This window comes from Triplophysa rosa, linkage group LG4 (genome assembly GCF_024868665.1).
Source record: "Triplophysa rosa linkage group LG4, Trosa_1v2, whole genome shotgun sequence".
NCBI classification, from domain to species: domain Eukaryota; kingdom Metazoa; phylum Chordata; class Actinopteri; order Cypriniformes; family Nemacheilidae; genus Triplophysa; species Triplophysa rosa.
In genome coordinates this window covers 19473362-19490361 of record NC_079893.1, presented here as the reverse complement: position 1 = coordinate 19490361, position 17000 = coordinate 19473362, and the positions used below count along the sequence as shown (strand labels likewise).

At 38.8% G+C, this 17000-nt stretch overlaps 1 protein-coding gene across 8 annotated transcripts in view; it reads left to right on the top strand.

The window, feature by feature from the left end:
• Window positions 1–16669, top strand: part of lmo7b (LIM domain 7b) — a 36768-nt gene extending 20099 nt beyond the window's left edge. For 2 of the 8 annotated variants that reach the window (XM_057332249.1, XM_057332247.1), the window contains 16 exons: window positions 1046–1297; window positions 5473–5587; window positions 6988–7149; window positions 7620–7789; window positions 7993–8056; window positions 9931–9956; window positions 10071–10178; window positions 10385–10474; window positions 10849–11066; window positions 11316–11360; window positions 11905–11960; window positions 12064–12229; window positions 12530–12757; window positions 13371–13479; window positions 15800–15905; window positions 16143–16669. In XM_057332249.1, the coding sequence (XP_057188232.1) occupies window positions 1046–1297; window positions 5473–5587; window positions 6988–7149; window positions 7620–7789; window positions 7993–8056; window positions 9931–9956; window positions 10071–10178; window positions 10385–10474; window positions 10849–11066; window positions 11316–11360; window positions 11905–11960; window positions 12064–12229; window positions 12530–12757; window positions 13371–13479; window positions 15800–15905; window positions 16143–16165 (1938 nt within the window). In that variant the 3' untranslated portion in view covers window positions 16166–16669. Of the gene's footprint in view, window positions 1–1045; window positions 1298–5472; window positions 5588–6987; window positions 7150–7619; window positions 7790–7992; window positions 8057–8445; window positions 8506–9121; window positions 9155–9930; window positions 9957–10070; window positions 10179–10384; window positions 10475–10848; window positions 11067–11315; window positions 11361–11904; window positions 11961–12063; window positions 12230–12529; window positions 12758–13370; window positions 13480–15799; window positions 15906–16142 lie in introns of all 8 variants that reach the window. The other 6 variants (XM_057332243.1, XM_057332248.1, XM_057332244.1 and 3 more) reach the window with 6 other exon arrangements.
• The last annotated feature ends 331 nt before the right edge of the window (window positions 16670–17000 follow it).

The following is a 17000-nucleotide window of genomic DNA, read 5'->3' as shown; positions in this document are numbered from 1 at the left end:
AAATTATTGCAAAATGCTTTTGTCCCCGTACAGTAAAAGGGAATGGTGACATTTACAAGATTTTCAAGGCGAGATCTGAAGAAATCATGACTTTAAGAAGTTTTGTTCCTACTACGCAGATACTGTATCGTTTGACTTCAAAAGTTTTGGAACATAGTGCCCGATGAGTTTCTAATAATGGTTTTATGGTGTCTTTGCTTTTTGGAGCATGAGCCACAATTCACTTTCATTGTATGGAAGAGAGCTGCATGAACTTCAATGACTTTGTGTTCTACAGAAACAGGAAAGTCACATGGAATTTAAATGATGAGGGAATTTTTTTATTTTTTTGGGGAGAGCTATCATTTTAATAGTGCCTGTTTCATACATTGAAGTTTTGACCTTTGGACTTACAAAGAGGTTTGCTTAAAGTGTGCTGTGCTGGCACTCATTTATTTAACATGACTGAAGAGTTCTAAATGTGCCTAAATGTTAGCGTAAATGACTAAATTCTATATGGTTAGTCTTTCTCTCTCTTTTTTCTCATTATCTCTTTCTCTCTCTCTCTCTGATAAAGGAGTGGGGGATAAGGAATAGGGGTTGTTTGTGCAGTGTTCCGTGTGTGAAGTATAGTATTACTCCTCATCAACGGATAATCTTGCGGCAGGTTGATTAATAATGGATCAAGCCACTACTATCGCACTCGTGAAACCCAAGCTACAGTTGTGTTGTACGTGTGCTTTTCCGTGACGAACTTCTCAAGCATGGACAGTGTTTACTAGTTGTCTCTCCAACACAAGCAATTTTGTGTTTGTCAGTAACATTATTGGCCTTCATTGTGTATCTTATTGGTCTGCAGAGTACCAAAACTATTGCAGTTAAAGTTTTGCAAGGATTTTCAAAGTGAATGTATAGCAGGGCTAGCTTTTTACTTTAATTTCGTGGGGCAGGGAAAAAGACACATTTACTGTACATGCATTGATGTGTAAACGCACAAAGTAAGGATACTAATTTGTGCAATGCCAATTTTACACTAATTTAATGTATTTGTCTTGTGTTTTTACAGCTGGATGACTCTCATAAAGGTCTGATTAATGGGCAGAGAGATCACATCCCCTCTTCCCTCAGCAGTCATGAAAAGGTCAAGACCTCCGCTGACACGGGCCACTCTCGTTCAAATACTCATCCAATCAGCGAGAGTAGAGATGGAAGATCATCAGCACCTCCCATTCAGTCGTATGTCACTAAAGTGACCATGGCCACGTCCGTTAAACAGCCAGCCTCCCCTGTTGTCGTCTCAGAAATCGGGGAGGTTAAGGTAATGTAGGCTGCTTGACATTGAGCCAGTCAAATCACTTTATGTCTGGAATACACTAACCCAGAAAACCTTTTAAAGGTCAAGTGTGTATTTTTTTGGAAGATCTAGTGACATAAATGCAGCATAATATACAAAACTAGGGCTGGGTAAAAAATATTGATTCTTCGATTTTAATCGATCTTCAATTTAATGAAACAATATTAAAATCCCGAATCGATTCTTAATGCGTGTGCTTTAGTTCAAGGATATCTGTATTTCGCCAATCTTCCTGAAGATGTCGCAATCACTCGTGCTGATACATTTAAAACAAAACAAATTCAAATAAAAAGTGGGAGAGGGGACGGATCATGGCGGAAGCTCACGGTAGCCAATGGACCCCAGCGCCAGCTAAATGAAAGTCTGATGTGTGGAAGCACTTCATGTTTGAAGGCAATGACGGCAAAGTTGAGGTCGACAAAACAACTGTCGTTTGAAAGTTGTGCCCGCAAGAGCTACGATTTTGCAACAAACCTACAAAACCACCTGTCGAGATGTCACTCTGACGCGATATCTGGTTCATGCGATTCTGGACAGTAACGGCTAGACGTTGCTTTTGCCTGCAAATTACAGTCAGATTCACCTCGCGCTAAGAAAGTAACTGACGCTATAGTAATGCTGTTTTGCAAGGATTTACGCCCATACGCGATTGTTGAGACACACAAGCTTTCACAATCTTATCAATGTTTTGGAGCCGAGATACGCAATGGTGACACGCAAGGAGTTTCAGTTACCAGCATATATACTTAAATGTGGATTCCATGCCTGCAAAACTAGCATTTTAATCTAAGTACTGATAACTAATCGATATTGAATCGAAACGATACGATATAAACTAGAATCGAATCGCCAATTTGGTCGCAAAACCCAGCCCTAAAAACTATGTCATCAGAAGGGTATAAAGACCTTACATAATGAAGCGTTAAGTTTTTATTACCTTAGAATGAGCTATTTCTATCTACATACACCACGGGTCCCCTTGCATGGAATTCGCCATGTTGTTTGTACAGTAGCCCTAAACGGACAAACTGCTCTACAGAGCGCGTGACAACAAGTGAAAACGTGACAACATCTTAGTTCTGTGTCAGCCACAGTAGTGCTTCGAAAGGGAGGGGGCTGGTGTGGAGTGAGCCGTTGGTTGCAATTTGCAACCTCCACTAAATGCCACTACATTTCATACACTGGACCTTTAAGATTGACAGTTTTGTGTCACATGCTGTGTCTCAATTTGGGGCTGCGTGTTCGAAGGCTGCATTTCAAGATTGTTTGCGTCACAGCAGCGCGACTGAAGGCTGGGAAGGCTGTCCCATTTCGAAGGCTGCAAAATGCGACCTTGTTTCCGCGGGCTGACAAGGCTACAACAAATGGATCCTTAACACTCTCGCCTATCCCGAGATTCATTGCGCACCTGTAACGGCTGCATATTGTTAAATATAAATTTGAAACTCTAAGTAAAATAAGTAAGGAATAATCGACGACGGGCCGTTCAATTATCGAAAGTTAATGCACACCCCGAGGTGGCCGTTACACCTCGGGTGTGCATACTTTCGATAATTGAACGGACCGGAGTCAATTATTCCACTTATACCACGGTCACAACACCACAAGACGTTGTTATGATGTTTTATCTCAAGACATTTGTATGGTATTTGTCCTGGAATGCACTTGCTGGTAGGACTAATTTCTTACGCATCTCATCTGAAGGCGTTGTTTGAGCCTGCATATGCAGTGTTCCGAGAGCGAGAGGAAGACAGACAGTGCACATGCACACGCGTTTGCTTCACTGAGAGTGAAAAGACAAGTCTATATCAGTGCTCGAATTGAGTCAAGTCTTATGGGGGGTCCCCACCATAAGATTTTTTTTTGGTGGGGGTTAGTCTCGCAATATACAATTTATACAAAATACACAATATATTTGATCATAATATGCATAGTTATATACTTTTTATTAAAAAAAGGCTTAAATAAAAGAACAGGCTTTTACTGTATTTTGGATCAAATCAATGCAGGCTTGGTGAACAGAAATGACTTTTGAACAGCAGTGTACGTCCAACAGAATAATTCTAGCATTATTCACCAATGTAGTATTTACTATTTTCCCTAAAAACAACTGGATGGTTGACACTTTGTGATAATAATGTTTGTTCCAAAAGACTTGTTTAAATGCAAGAAACTAGTTTATTAGATATTAAAAATATAAATTGTGACAAGACCGGCTGTCAGTCTGTGTGTTAGTGTTGTGGGGATTTTTCAACGATTTCAGTGCAGTTTACATAGTTATGTCCAGTAGGTGGCGGCAAGGGACTGTTATGAGTGAGTCTGTCAGTTAGCAGACTGTTCAACAATTTCAGTCCAAAAGTCTGCTTTATTCAGGAACTAACTACAGTATGACTATCAATATGTCAATCATAGCTATTTCAAGAGTGAATCCCGCATTAATATGTATATGCCGATGTAATTCCCGAAACTTTGCAGCGTGTATGTGGCCTCTGGTCTTAGCAGCATGCAAAAACAAGTTTTATACAATTCTGAATGGATTATATATAGCACAGAAACACTCCCTTTATAATTACTAAAAAGCTGTCACTCATCTTCATCGAGATCTCTAGCACCCCAGAACCAGGCCTAATAATAGTTTACGCAAGGAATACAAAAGCCCCGACATGGAGTTGATAAATATAGTGGAAAGATATAGAGAGAGAGAAAATTACCCCTCAATAAAGTTAGAAGCTTCCTCTTTCCGACTGCGAGTGGAGGTTTATTATTCTTCATTTTTTAGCTTAAGTGAGCTTCACCGGAGCGATGCCAATCAAGCAGTCATGTCAACGATGTCCTGCGCTTAGCGGTCTTTAGACGTGGGGCGGGGCGTTTAAAATTTAAAGAGACATGACAGCTAGCCCATAAACAAACTTAATATAAATCATTGTAAATAATGAATTCACGAAATTTACCATATCCATTGCATGAATTTAATCACATTTGTCGTTATAATTTTTATTAAAATAAAAATATCTGAGGGACCCCCCTAATTCTATTTTTTACTTCTTATGGGGGGTCCCTAATGCCTTATGGGGGGCCCGGAACCCCCAGTCCCCCCTCAATTCGAGCACTGATCTATATTTGATTTGTTTTCGTCGTATTTAACGCCTCTGTCATATAAGAAAAGTATTAAGAGAAAAAAGTGACACGGAGGTTTCTGCGCCAGCTTCCTGCTGTGTGTTTTAAGTCCCGTTTACCCATTCCACAGACGAATTTAAGATGTTATTTTTGTACTTCGTGTTTTATCTTTAACCCGCTGATTGTGTCATGTAGTTTACCGTTACCTTTGATATATGTTTAAGTTTTTCGTCGGAACAGTCCTGTACAGTGCTCTCGCCATTGTTGTTCAAATGTTCATGCTGTCCATAAATATTAATAGTTATTTCTTCTCAGACAATGGAATTTGCCTGTCACTTTGTCTGTTGTTAGATACGTATTCACTGGTGGACAGTAGGCTACATTTAAGTTAAACTTGGCGAAGTGATATGGAACTGTAATGCGGTCAGCAGACCTTCATAGGTGTGCATTTACCGAAAGTTAATGCATACCCAGAACGTTTGTCAGCCAATCAGATTGAAGCATTCAACAGCCCCGTGGTATAAAAGTATGTAATTTGCAGAAAACTGTTCCTGTCGGTGTTTTTATACATGTTGTTCATTCATATTATTAATGCATTAATGTGTTTTGTTTAAATGCATTAATGTCTAAGGTTGGTTAATTTTAAATACTGTTGGGCTGTTTTAATCTACATAAACGTGTCATATTCTTTATAATAAAATAAACATTTTTAGGTTCTGTGTCTGTTTAAAATAGTCAGATATGTCTCTGCTGTGTCCTGCTGCTGTCACCACGGCAGCAGGGGACGTAACTTGGAAATCCTGCATAAGGCTAGACTGTCTCATTTCGGTTCGCTTTGGGGGTTGCGTGCTTTGAAGACCTTGTTTCCTTCAAATTGGGACACAGCTAGTGTGTGTAAATATGTTGGTGGACTGTTTTTATCGTACTGACACAAGCATCTTCCTGATTTCCTAAGGAAACCGGTGTCATGGGATCCTCAGGTGTAACCTCTCTCTCTCTCTCTCTCTCTCTCTCTCTCTCAGGTGGGTCAAAGTGAAATGCGAGTCTGCTTGAATCAGAAACCAAACAGTGGGCGAGACTTCGGATTCAAGGCTCACTGGGACTCAACTGGTGCTTGTGTCAATTTTGTCCAAGCAGGTAAGACTCAGAATTCCCTATGGTTTTGCAACTTCATCTGTAGTTGTAATTACATTTATTTAAAAAGATTGAATTGCACTTTGTAAGGTGTGAGAGCCACTAAGGAATGAAGTGAATCTGTAAATTCTCTATTTTGAAAGACTGTTAGGATTATGTCAGTTGAAAGGCTTTGTTTGTTTGCTCTGGGAATGTGTGATATATTATACTGCATTCTTTGCATACTTGTTGCACAGGTTAATAACTTTTTTATTTCTGTGCATAACCTCGATGTGTCCTCCTTTAAATTTTTGTTGTTTTCAAGTCTGATTTTGTGCGTGTTCTGCTATGTACACTTGCGTTAAGGATTGATTCGCCATTCTGCTGCGAGACAGAGATGAATGATTTATAGAGAACGGTGAAGGTGTTTCTTACTGTGCATTAGTCTGATTGGTTAAAATGAGGGAAAAAAAGTTGTCTTATGTGACGTCCTGAGCTATAATATAGTCCCATGAATGAAAGGATCTCTAGTATTCATTTGTGATCTGTGTGCATGAAAAAAGGGTCAGGGTAGCCATGCATGCAGTTAAATACAATATAAAGCGTCCTGCATCATATCAGCTTTCATCTTTAGACGGAGTGGGCTTGGCTCCTTGGATCCTTTTAATCAGACGAACAGTATCATGTTAAGTTATCAGACAGCCTGAGTTAGAAGGTTGATCTCCTCTCCCAGAATTCCATTACCACTTTACATGTTATAGCCTGATAAAATAAACATATACCTCTATTATTATCTGTTCTAGGTGTAAAAGCTTTGTTTTCATTTCTGAGTTTTCCTAAAGAGAGAGGTTGAGTTATTTTCTATTTCTAACCGCAGGCAGCTTTACAGAAATTCATACTAGCATACAAACTACATACTTTAGCATGTAGTTTTACAAATTAACGTTTTGTCTTGGCACTTCTCTTGTTGTCCCTGTAGGATGAATTGATTTGATGTACTGCTTTTCTAAGCATCTCTTATATTAAATGCTATAATAATGTAAATGTAAACAGTGTATAGTTTATTAGTCAGGCAATGTTTAAGAAAAAATATAGTACTCAGTTTCACCGCACGCATGTGTCTCTTAATCAATGTCTTATCGGTTCGGGTCTGGCAGTAAATGTAACTATATTCACTCATAAACCTGGCTTAAAGGGACAGTTCACCCAAAAATGAAAATTCTGTCATTCTTCCAAACCTGTATAAATGTCTTTGTTCTGCCAAACACAAAGGAAGATATTTGAAAGAATGTCAGTAACCAAACCGATCTCATAAAGAAATTTACACAGGTTTGGAACAACCTGAGGGTGAGTAAATGATGACATTTTTGGTGAACTATCCCTTTAAAGTCACATCATTGGCATGCTTTCACCCCAACACACAGGAAGCCCAGCAGAGTTGTGTTGTCTGCAGATGGGTGATGAGATCGTGGTACTTGGTGGCTGCAGGGTGTCTGATATGAACTATAAACAGTTTAAGGGCAGTATGGACAAAGCGCAGCAAAATGGCACTTTACTGATGGACATCAGACGTCATGGTCAGAATGGTGAGAGTGTGAAACCTATGTACTTGTGTTTTTTTTTAACATTGTCAAAAAAATCAGCCACCCAGAATTAAAACAAAACCTAGTTCTTGTTAGTCTTTGACTGATTTTTAAATTAGCTCAATATCAAGCTAAAGATAATTTAGATGCTTTGTGTCTTGCTTTTCTGTCGCTGTGGGAAGGTGGTCTGTCTGTCTGTGTGTCAGTCTCACTGTCTGTTGTGAACAGCCTGTGAATGGCCAACTGATGCACTTGTCTCTACTGCACCAATAATCTTTGCTTTACTTTCATCAAAGAAACTTAAATGAACATATTCATGCAACCTTTAATATGAATAATGCCCACAAAACTGTAATCCACTGTTGGATTTTCCAGTGGATAGACCTATTGCACAAATATAAATGACTAACAAGTCCAATAACATGCGAGATAGCATCTCTAAGTTGCTAATGTATGTTTTGGGTGCTGGACAGACTGGGGCAGTGGCCCTCCTTCCTTCCCGTACAAGAGCCATAAGACCATCAATTTGACCAGTTCCAATTCAACACTTGTAGGGCAGCCCGAGCAGATTGTCTCTCTAACCAGTTCAAACTCGCCTGTGGAGACCGTGGGAAAGATGCAGGTCAATGGACAACCTGCTAATGTGAGTGATGAAGTGTGATGAAAGATGACACAAGAATGTTATGGATTGTGAGATATCAGTCAGTTTAACTTTTGACATATTTAGAAATGGTAAAATTGTGCCTTTTTATCATTGACACTGTTTAGTAATCCATATGATTATTATGCAATTGTTTATTGCTACGTTAATTCCATTCATTCCATTTATTTTTTACTTTTTTCCAGGGAGTTCTATCTAAAATGGTGAATGGAAGTTTTCAGAATAACTCTGTTCCTGCACAAAACAAAGGTTAGCACTAAGATGCACTTACTATATGTATTCTAAGTTAAGAATTCCATTATGTTGTTATTTGGGTTGGTACAATATCAACATTGTAGTAGTCGATACCAGTACATTGTAATACTTAGTAGATGACTTACAAAATGTAAACAAAGCTTTTATCATACTAGGACTAACAAAGATAAAATGCTTTTGTTTGTTTACACTTTTAGATCTTAATCTTACATGTATGTTTACTTAAATTATTCAAATGTATTGAGTCAGTACTCTCTGATACGAAGACTCAGCTATATCAATTATCGCACCATCAGTGTGTTTGACCTTGACATCCGTAGTTGTATAAAGAATAACATGCTCCTCATTTTGTTTCATGTTGTTTTCTCTCCACCTGCGTGTAGACTATGAACACATAGCTTTGAAAAATCATAGAAGGAAGTTAGAATTTTTTATGCAAAAAGGTAATGCGTTAATAAATTCAGCCGGGGACACTTAAGGTCTTTGCACATACAGTCCGAAATTTTCGTATGCGTTTTTTCGTAATAGGCTCTTGTTTGTACGGTGTCTCTGAATTGTTAAAAAAGGCCACTCAAAATGCTTGACGGATGCGAAAAACGCAGAAAATCGAACCCGGTCCGAATTTTTTTATGACGGATGAAAATATCGGAGGCAGTGTGTAAATGTGATTGACACAACGTGAGGTCGTATTTATTTTTTAACGTGCGGAAATTTCGGATGCAAATTTCAGACTCAATGTGCAATGGGCTTAAGGCTTGAATTCAATTTATCAGTCACACTCTTAATTGAGTGTATTGGGGAGGTTTGTTCTGGCATATGTGTCTCAACAGGAAATGCGTTTGCTTATTTGGCATTCCTAAGGGCATTGACTTACTAAAGTGTTTAGTAGTAAGCGGTATTTGACATGCTCTCATAATGGGCATCTCACTACTAAAGACTTTTGTAAGGTGGGCTCTAAAAGTAGGGCTTTCTGAAATTGTTAAATGGCTTTCTGTTGCTTCCCATTTAGTCCTTTCTTGTATCTGCCTGTAGTGCTAAATCTAATGCTCTGTCCTTCAGGTGGCACTGTTAGCTCCTGGGTCTATCTCTGTGGTAAATGAACAATCTGCTGTCTGAGTGCTGTGATACACTGTAATTCCTTTGAGATACCCATGCTGAAAAAAGAGTCTACAGTGATTTCCTAAATTTAGCTGGTTAAGCAGGTTTTCCGATCTTCTTTTGAAGATATTCGGTGCTAGTGGTTAGCTTCAGCCTTTAGGTTTTCTAGCTTAACCTCCTAAAAAGGTCAAAACCCCTCTTAAACATTATCCTGGTCCACTTAACTGGTATGGACCGGTTGGGCAACTGACTAACCACTAGACTAGCTTGTTTAAGCTGTTTTTTCAGCATATGAAGTGTTGTGTTTGTTTGTCTCCTTTGGTTTGTTTCTGATATGAACTATGAATTAGATTCTTATATTTTTGCAGCACAGTTAATAGAGAGAACCTTGAGCTGGTTAATTGCAGTTCTTCGTAGTTCATATTTTTCGAACTACAATTTTAGAAGTTCCTGATAATTTTGTGCTGGTCTAGCCAGTTACAAATGGATTTTATTCATTTGAAATGCTTTTTGTTTTCTCAACCTGTTTGTCCCGGTGTCTTCTGTGTTGTTTAAAGCCTGCATACCAGCACGTGAGTGTGAATTGGCCGTGAGCTCATTTGATCATGGTGACTTCGGTTACAGTTTCATGTCATATGAGCAAGGTGGGCATGTGACAGAATCCGCTGCAGCATGAGTCAACCGGTTACAAGCTTGGGGAAACTCAGTGTTATGTGGGCATTATTGCAATGAATAATCTTTGTGACGTGACCAATTCTTATTTTTACTAGGAGGCTCTGAGTCTGCCATATCTGATGTAAGTAACCACTGTCACAGAAAATATGTCTTAAAGGGATAGTCAATCCCAAAAACATAAAATGATGCACTATTTAAATGTTTACTTCTGTTGTGATTTAATTTTTGTATATAGCTGCAGGTTCCTTCCATCAGTGCCACCTCATCTCGCTGGTCATGGGATCATGAGGAGGAGAGGAGGAGGCAGGAAAAATGGCAGATAGAGCAAGAGCGCCTCCTGCAGGTACCATAATTAAGCACAGAGGCTTTTCTTTGAGGCTTTCCTAGCATGCTGTTTTTTTAATCCTGGTCCTCCCCAATTCAGCACATCTGTTTTAGCTTGTTACCAGCTACACACACCCGAATTGTGGGTGTGCAATAAGGGAGATATACAGTGTCTGTGTGGAATGTGCTTGGTTGTGTAATGTACGGTACATGTTGGCGTTTCAGGAGAAGTACAGACGAGATCAGGAGAAGTTAGATGAGGAGTGGAGAAGAGCTCAGCAGGAGTTCTATGGAGAGGATCTTGGTGGTCCTGAGGTCAGAGGTGTATCATAACTTAAACTCAAACCTTCCTTGCTTTTTCTCCCCAATCTCGGAGTGAAAAGAATAAAATAATCTCATGTCTGTTTTTCATTGAAAACCCCATATAAGTAAAATAATCTCATGTCTGTTTTTCATTGAAAACCCCTATAAATAAAATAATCTCATGTCTGTTTTTCATTGAAAACCCCTATAAGTAAAATAGTATTAAGTTATAAAAAAAAACTTTTAAAAAACTATATATTTGAGTGAGGTACTTGTACTACATAATGCACAGTGACACACAATAATTATTTTGTCTTAGCACTTAGACTTTTTAAATACTAAATAATATAAAAACATTTCCTCTGTTTTTCTCCTGTGGGTATCAGCAGCAAAAAAGCCCTGATGTGCTGTCCAATGGAAATGCCACGTCTTATGCTTCACTTCCCCTCTTCAACAAATCCAGTGCTTCCACTTCAGTGACATCCAATCAGAATGCAGACAAGGTGGAGATGGCACAAAACAGACTGGGCAATGTGCAAATAGCAGCAGCACATCACTCACAGAAGGCAGAGGTGGAATGTGATTCAACCTCAAAGAGTCAGTGGTAAGAAATATGGCAATACAAGTTGAAAAATATAGTTTTTGAGTAATAAGATATTTAATGCTGTCATTGTAAGAATTGACTATTTGCATTTTTTCCACAAATTTTATTTTCAGAATCTAGTCTGAAATATTAATGGAGTAATCTAACGTTGTGTGCAGTGTGGGATTTTATATGTTGCTTGCTGATGCTTTGGTCATTGTTTGTGTGTCCGTGTGTGCTGCTTGTGTTCTGTACGCGGTCCTGCTTCAGGTCAGAGGAGTCCTATGGGTTTGCCAAACTTACAGTTTCAGACAGGTTAGTTTGCCTTTGGAGCGTTGAGTCTTGTTTGTTTATTGACTTTGGCGACTTAATGGCTTTTGTGACTTGTGGGCAGTGCTTGCTCTGTTGTCAATGCCTTAAATGTATAGTATGTATACTTTTTTTATCAAGTTTAATGGACAACTTGAAAAACCCTAATAAAGGTCTTGACTGTGTTTCCTAGTTAAAGTTTGGATGAGACAAAACAAAGGGCTCATCCCTTTAATAAAAAGCAGCCAATATCCTTTTTACGTCGCCGCTTGTCCCTGGTGGGGTTGCGAGGAGTTCTGGAGCTGATCTGAGCTATATTGAGCCAAGGCTGTGGTTTTGTCTGCTTATGGTAGAGCACATCAGATTTAGATTTTAAGAAATTCTTTAGCAAAAAAATCCCAAATTCAAACTTGCATAACTTTCTTCTGTTGTCTATCACAGGCCATTAACCCTGATTTATTGCTAGTCAGTGTCAACTTTTTTTTGGAAAAGACAAGTTTGTCTTGTGTTGTTATGTTAATCGGTATTGAATTATTTACTTTTTTCATAGGACAAAGTCTAAATCAACCCCTATACTTGATGCCTTTCACAAACAAGATGCAAAAGGTCTGATTTCTTATTCTTCTCATGTGAGCATCATGTGTTGACCTGCTGGGCACCAAATGTCTTATTTGTTGTCGTTTGTGCCCTGCCCTTTCTTTGTCTGCAGGGGGCAGTAAAAAGAAGGGCCAGGTGTCACAAGCAGAACAGGAACGTCTGCAGATCTTGGAGGAGATGAGGAAGAGGACACAGTTGCTCACAGACAGCAGCTGGATACGCCCGCGCAGTACCAATGTTAACAAAGAGCCCGTCAGCGTGGGAACATCAGTCAGCAGGTGCTTCTGATTAAACTTCTTTCAAGTGGGATCTCTTAGGGATCAGATAGCATATTTGTCTTTTATCATCCATAATGCAACAGTATTGTTTCTCAACTGTCTTTTTAAATTAATTGGTTAAATGTGAACATTTGCCATCCATTGAATTTCAAATGACTGCAGTTTGCTATACTGTGTGTCACTATTATATAACATTTAACCAGTACAATTAATAATTACTTCAACCAATGCCGTTCACTGCATTTTGCGTTTTATGAAAAAGGGGTGAGCTTTTTAGTGTAATTTGCCCCACCGTCACAGATATGAGTCTCTGGAAAACCTCCACACAAGCCTCAACTCATCCCAGAAGCCCTACATTTCGAGCAGACCTCACTCTGCATTGGGCAACACTGGCACTTCTAGGAGTGGACGTAGCAGCCTGGGACCTGGTTCAGCTATCTTCTCCACTGGTTTTAAACAGAGCTCCTGGTCTGCATCCAGCTCTTCTTCCCCAACTGAGCCCCACCCAAACTCACAGCAACGTGGCAGGTACGGATTTGTCATGGCCTATGATTAAGTGCAGTTCAGAATGAATTGGTGCTTGCTTTGTGTTATTAAAGTAAAACCTACGGTTTTCTATATGTAAATGTATAACAAACACCATCCAGATTAAATATGTGCTGCTCTTTTCTCTTAAAACGAATCTCACTATACCAGATCTTTAATCCCAGGTATTTAAACAAGATTACATTCAGAATAGAATACTATTGTACTACTTACTGTACAGTATAAACTTTATATAGAATTTTTTTAATTAGTATAAAAATTAATATTGCTTGTTTTGCATTTTAAATACAAATTTGTATTTAAAGTCTTGCCTTTTAAATTGTCCTGTCATATAAGGAGTATAGAAAATTATGCTTTTGTGAAAATTGCAGTTCCATTTATTTATCATCATTTTAAGCGCTCCTAATGTTTGCGTGCTATGCACAGTATTCATTCTGCATATTGCAAAAAAACAGTACAGTAGTATCCCATTCTGAACACACCCTATGGTCAAGATCTGTGCTCTCATGTCCACCATCAACCATGGAAATCAAGGCAGAGCTATGCTTTCCTCTGTCTGACTTTGAACTCTGACACTGGCATGTGGTACCTGTAGGCTTGTCAGTGGCAGGCGGATGTGCTCGAGGTGCGAGCAGCCTCTGGGAAAGGGAGCTGCCATGGTCATCGACTCCCTGGAGCTCTGCTTTCACATTGGTTGCTTCAAGGTGAGACTAAAGGTCACCTGAAATGAGAGCCAGCGGCCCTCTGTGGATCTGTTGCACCTGGCTTGGGTTTTTAATCACCATCAATTGGGAAAACAAGAAGGCATTAATAATCTAACATGTAATTCTTTCTGTTTGTGTAGGCATTTAGAATACAAGCAGAGTTTACAAGCAAAACGGCTTTGAAATTGTTTAGATTTCAACCAGCTAATGAAGGTCTCCAGGATTACTTGTGTTTTATAGACTCAAGTGTCAACAGGTGTTTCATAAGAGCTTGAGCTGAACACTGTAGGATAGCGGCTTCCAGGCACATGATTGAGCATGCCAGATCTAAGACAAGAAAAATAACACCCATTAATTGCAGTGGTTGGCAGAGGCGGAGCTACGGGTGGGCCTGGGCAGGTCTAGGCCCACCCAGATTGACAGTCAGAGCCAAGAAAATTATTTTTAATATTATTAAATATAATTTTTTTAACCTTAATTCTGAATTTGAATTGTATAAATTAAATAAAAACATTTTATTTGTTTGTTTATTAATAATAATATCCAAATATTATTAAGAATGTCCTCACGTGACGTCAGTTCCGTTACGGCCGTAACGCTGCGTGCCAATATCTCTGTCTATAGATTCTCATTCAATGATCATGTAAACATGGCTAAACAAACAGCTATCCATGCGACAAACATCTTTGTAACAAAGATGAGTCTAGTAAACCGCACGCAGTTGCGCTGACTTTTGACGCACACAGCAAAAGCCATGCACCGCAAAGCCATGGGACCGTGTTAAATCAACTGCACGGTGATGCAGTTTAATTTGTAGAGAGACGTTTAGTGAATTGCATTTGACGCCACAATGGGGCAGAACACCAGTCCATCAATTTTTCTTAAAAATTACTCCAGTTGAAAGGGAGATGAGAATTATTCCTGCCCACCCACAATTTTACAGGCCCATCTATCAGTTCCAGTAGTGTTTTCTACTGGGCGTTTCTTCCAAGTCTTCAATGCGGCACGCCCATTTAAACCGAGCGTTTGACGAGACGGCCTCAAAACCCGGTTAGAAAATAGCCTGTTACTTATTGATTTTGATGTTTTCGAATATAAAAACCATGCGAACGTCATAAGTAGACCTCATACAACAGTATAAAACAATAAACAAGCCCAGTTCAGGACACATTTAAACCAAACAAAAAACTAAGCTAAAATTAAATATATATTGGAAATATTATTATTAATATATTAGTGTTCCTGCTGCTGCTACTACTACTACTACTACTAATATAAATAAAAGCATAAGTATTAATATTAAAGGGAAAGTTCAGAACCAAACAGATCTCATCCTCCATTGACTCCCATAGTATTTATTTTCCCTAATATGGAAGTAAATGGAGGATGAGATCTGTTTGGTAACTGACATTCTTCCAAATATCTTCCTTTGTGTTCAGTAGAACAAAGAAATTTACTCACTCTCAGGTTGTTCCAAACCTGTATAAATGATGACAGAATTTTCATTTTTGGGTGACCTATCCCTTTAATAAAGAAATGGGTACTGCTGATTAGACTTATCGAGTAACTTCATCTAAATTTACTGTATACAAACTGTACAATGTTGCTAACTACAGTTAAAAGTACTGTTGCTAAATACAAAGTAATAGATTTTTTTGTTTTTTAATTATTTTGGCTGACCCAATATTTTTCTGTTTTTTGTTTCTGTTTGTTGCAAACTCAAAAACTAAGAAACCTCTGAAACCTGCTATCCAGTAGGATCGCCTGATTGGGAATCACTGCGGTTGCTTTAGAAAATGTTAGATTTAGACATTTAAAATGTAAATTGTAATCCAAGTCAGGTTCTGCCTGTATTCTAATTGCCTCATTGCTAATACACTCTTAAGGCAAACACTTTCTTGCTACCCTCAGCACAGCCTATAAAAGGCTCACCTGACCTGTCAATCACTGGATACCCTGCCAGTCACTGATCACACAGGCTTTACCATCACACTCTCTTTGCTTCGATCTTTGGTCTTGTCTTTTCCTTCCAATAATGCTTGTTCTTTTAGATTCCCGTAATGATGACAGCTTGGTTGCAGGTTTGTGTCTTTGTAACTACAGTATAGCTGCTTGTTTGGCATAGAACATCAACGTCACTGTTTTACCAACCTTCACTTACAGAATCATCTTCTAATAAGCTATGGTGGAGGATCTGTTCACAATAACCTTAAATCTATGAGTATTTCATATTATGAAAATAATTTTGTCTCAGCTGGGAGCGGCTACTCTCTAGTGCTTCATAAAGAATCAGATGATTGATTTCTGATTGGTGTTGCAGTGTGTCAGCTGTAGGACTAACCTTGGGACGGGTGCAGAGTCCGGAGCTCAGGTCAGAGTCCGACACCGACAGCTCTACTGTCACAGCTGCTACAGCAGACTTGGAGGTAAGCAAGAATCGTCATGCCATATAAACAATAATGATCCTGGTTACTGATTTAAGTGAACTAAGTTGAATTGAAATGAGTCGTATTGAATGGTCTTCCTAATACTTTACAACTTATTGATAGAGTGCAATTGTTTACCATGATCCTTAGATTGATTTTCAAAAACCATTTGTGTTTAAGAATGTAGGGCTCTCATCTTGATATCTACTAACTGAAATTCTATACTTTTTTACTCAGTCCGCTACACCATCTCCAAGTGACCAGAATGCGTTGAAACAGATCGAAGAGGAATATACCACCGAAAATGCCTCAGGAATCACAACTATTAGCACAACTTAACCGCTGCAACAGCTTTCTGCACTGCTTGTCTTTTAGTAAGACTTTGACAGTCAAAACGTTTTGCGCCTCACATTCCTGTCATTGTTCTCACAGTGTGGCTGCTCCATAGTGAAAGTTAGAACATGTTAGAAAGTTTTGGACACCGCAACATTGCTACATCCTATTTCGGTACGGGCTAACATCCAAGGATAGATGTAATGATAAGTAATTCTGAACAGCTGTGCATTCCGTGTGGCACTACTGACAAGTAATCGCATGTCTGGATGTGTCTGAAGATTCCTAAGAACGATTTTGTATGTTCTTTTTTGACGTCATTCCTTGCTAAGAACTCTTTCAGGTTTGGCATAAATTATATTATTTCATTTCTTTAATATACGTTTTCCTCTCAGATTTATCATATTAAATAAATGTTCAAGCACATTTTATTATGCAGTCAATCTCTTTTTTTCCCACACTGGTTTAAAGTGCATTGGTGATGGTAGTTGGGCTGTGATGCCTGTCATTATTCTGTAAATTAAGAGACTAAGACTATACTGTAGGTTCAAACCCCAGGCCTAATGAAAGGAATGTGGTCTGTCCTTCTTTATTCCAGTAGGTGGCGCTCTAGGCATAGACAGCATATTGTTCCGCTTTGCAAAAACTGGCCATCAGATGTCCCACACATAGAGGTGCAATAAAAACGAATATACTGGAATGGGTATATTCAGATTTCTCTGTTGGCTATATCTGCACTTGGAATGCCTATCAGCACCATAT